General features: G+C 57.9%; 1 protein-coding gene across 1 annotated transcript; it reads left to right on the top strand.

Moving 5' to 3' along the window:
* The first annotated feature begins 408 nt into the window (after positions 1-408).
* LOC122923679 (histone H2B 1.1) lies at positions 409-911 on the top strand. Its single transcript, XM_044274534.1, has one exon. It carries the CDS (start codon positions 493-495, stop codon positions 871-873), a length of 381 nt encoding a protein of 126 aa, XP_044130469.1. The 5' UTR covers positions 409-492; the 3' UTR covers positions 874-911.
* The last annotated feature ends 361 nt before the right edge of the window (positions 912-1,272 follow it).

The following is a 1,272-nucleotide window of genomic DNA, read 5'->3' as shown; positions in this document are numbered from 1 at the left end:
CCTCCTACACTCATTACATCCCGGGGAAAGTGTCAGAACTGAGGAGGAAAAACTGCATCGAGTCCTCGGGGGAGAATCAGAGCGGAAACCAGACGCATCAGAGGCGGGAAATCCGGGGAAGAAAGAGCGGAAAACTCAAAACCACCAGCTCTTCTGAGCTCAGCCAATCAGAGGGGGCGGGCGGGGCCGGGAATGTAAATTCATGAACAGAACCGCCCCAAAAATCTCCCGGCAGCTACAAGACGAGCTGTGATTAGGATTCTACTGGAGCGCCCGGAGGAGACTGAAGGGTTAATCAGTCACTTAGCTGCAGGGGCGGAGCAATGGAGGCAGAGACAGTGGATAAGCCAATGGCTTACAACGTGTGTACAGGTCACATGACCTCCTCCAGTAGATCGGCGCGCAGTCAGCAGCAGCTCATTTGCATGGCCCGTGTATAAATACCGCTGCGGAGGGAGGAGGAGAACAGACGAGATTGTGTCTTCAGTCAGAATGCCCGAGCCCGCCAAGTCCGCCCCAGCGCCCAAGAAGGGCTCCAAGAAAGCCGTCACCAAGGTCCAGAAGAAGGACGGCAAGAAGCGGAGGAAGAGCAGGAAGGAGAGCTATGCCATCTACGTCTACAAGGTGCTGAAGCAGGTGCACCCCGACACCGGCATCTCCTCCAAGGCCATGGGCATCATGAACTCCTTCGTCAACGACATCTTCGAGCGCATCGCAGGGGAAGCCTCCCGCCTGGCTCACTACAACAAGCGCTCCACCATCACCTCCCGGGAGATCCAGACCGCCGTGCGCCTGCTGCTGCCCGGAGAGCTGGCCAAGCACGCCGTCTCCGAGGGCACCAAGGCCGTCACCAAGTACACCAGCGCCAAGTGAGCGCCCCCCGCTCTCCGGACCCAAAGGCTCTTCTCAGAGCCCCCACCCTGTCTCCAGCGGAGCTGCTCCCGCGTCTCCCCGTTCTCACAGCGGCTGCGGTTTCCCTCACTGTCAGCTAGATGAGATGCGGTACCGCTAGTGGAAGTTACAATACAAGCTATCCTCCTCCATGCCCATTCACTACTCCCATCATCCTCCTCCATGCCCATTCACTACTCCCATCATCCTCCTCCATGCCCATTCACTACTCCCATCATCCTCCTCCATGCCCATTCACTACTCCCATCATCCTACTCCATGCCCATTCACTGCTCCCATCATCCTCCTCCATGCCCATTCACTGCTCCCATCATCCTCCTCCATGCCCATTCACTGCTCCCATCATCCTCCTCCATGCCC

Source organism: Bufo gargarizans, unplaced genomic scaffold (genome assembly GCF_014858855.1).
Source record: "Bufo gargarizans isolate SCDJY-AF-19 unplaced genomic scaffold, ASM1485885v1 original_scaffold_1801_pilon, whole genome shotgun sequence".
Lineage (NCBI taxonomy): Eukaryota > Metazoa > Chordata > Amphibia > Anura > Bufonidae > Bufo > Bufo gargarizans.
The sequence above is the reverse complement of the archived record's forward strand: the minus strand, read 5'-3'. Positions and strand labels throughout refer to the sequence as shown.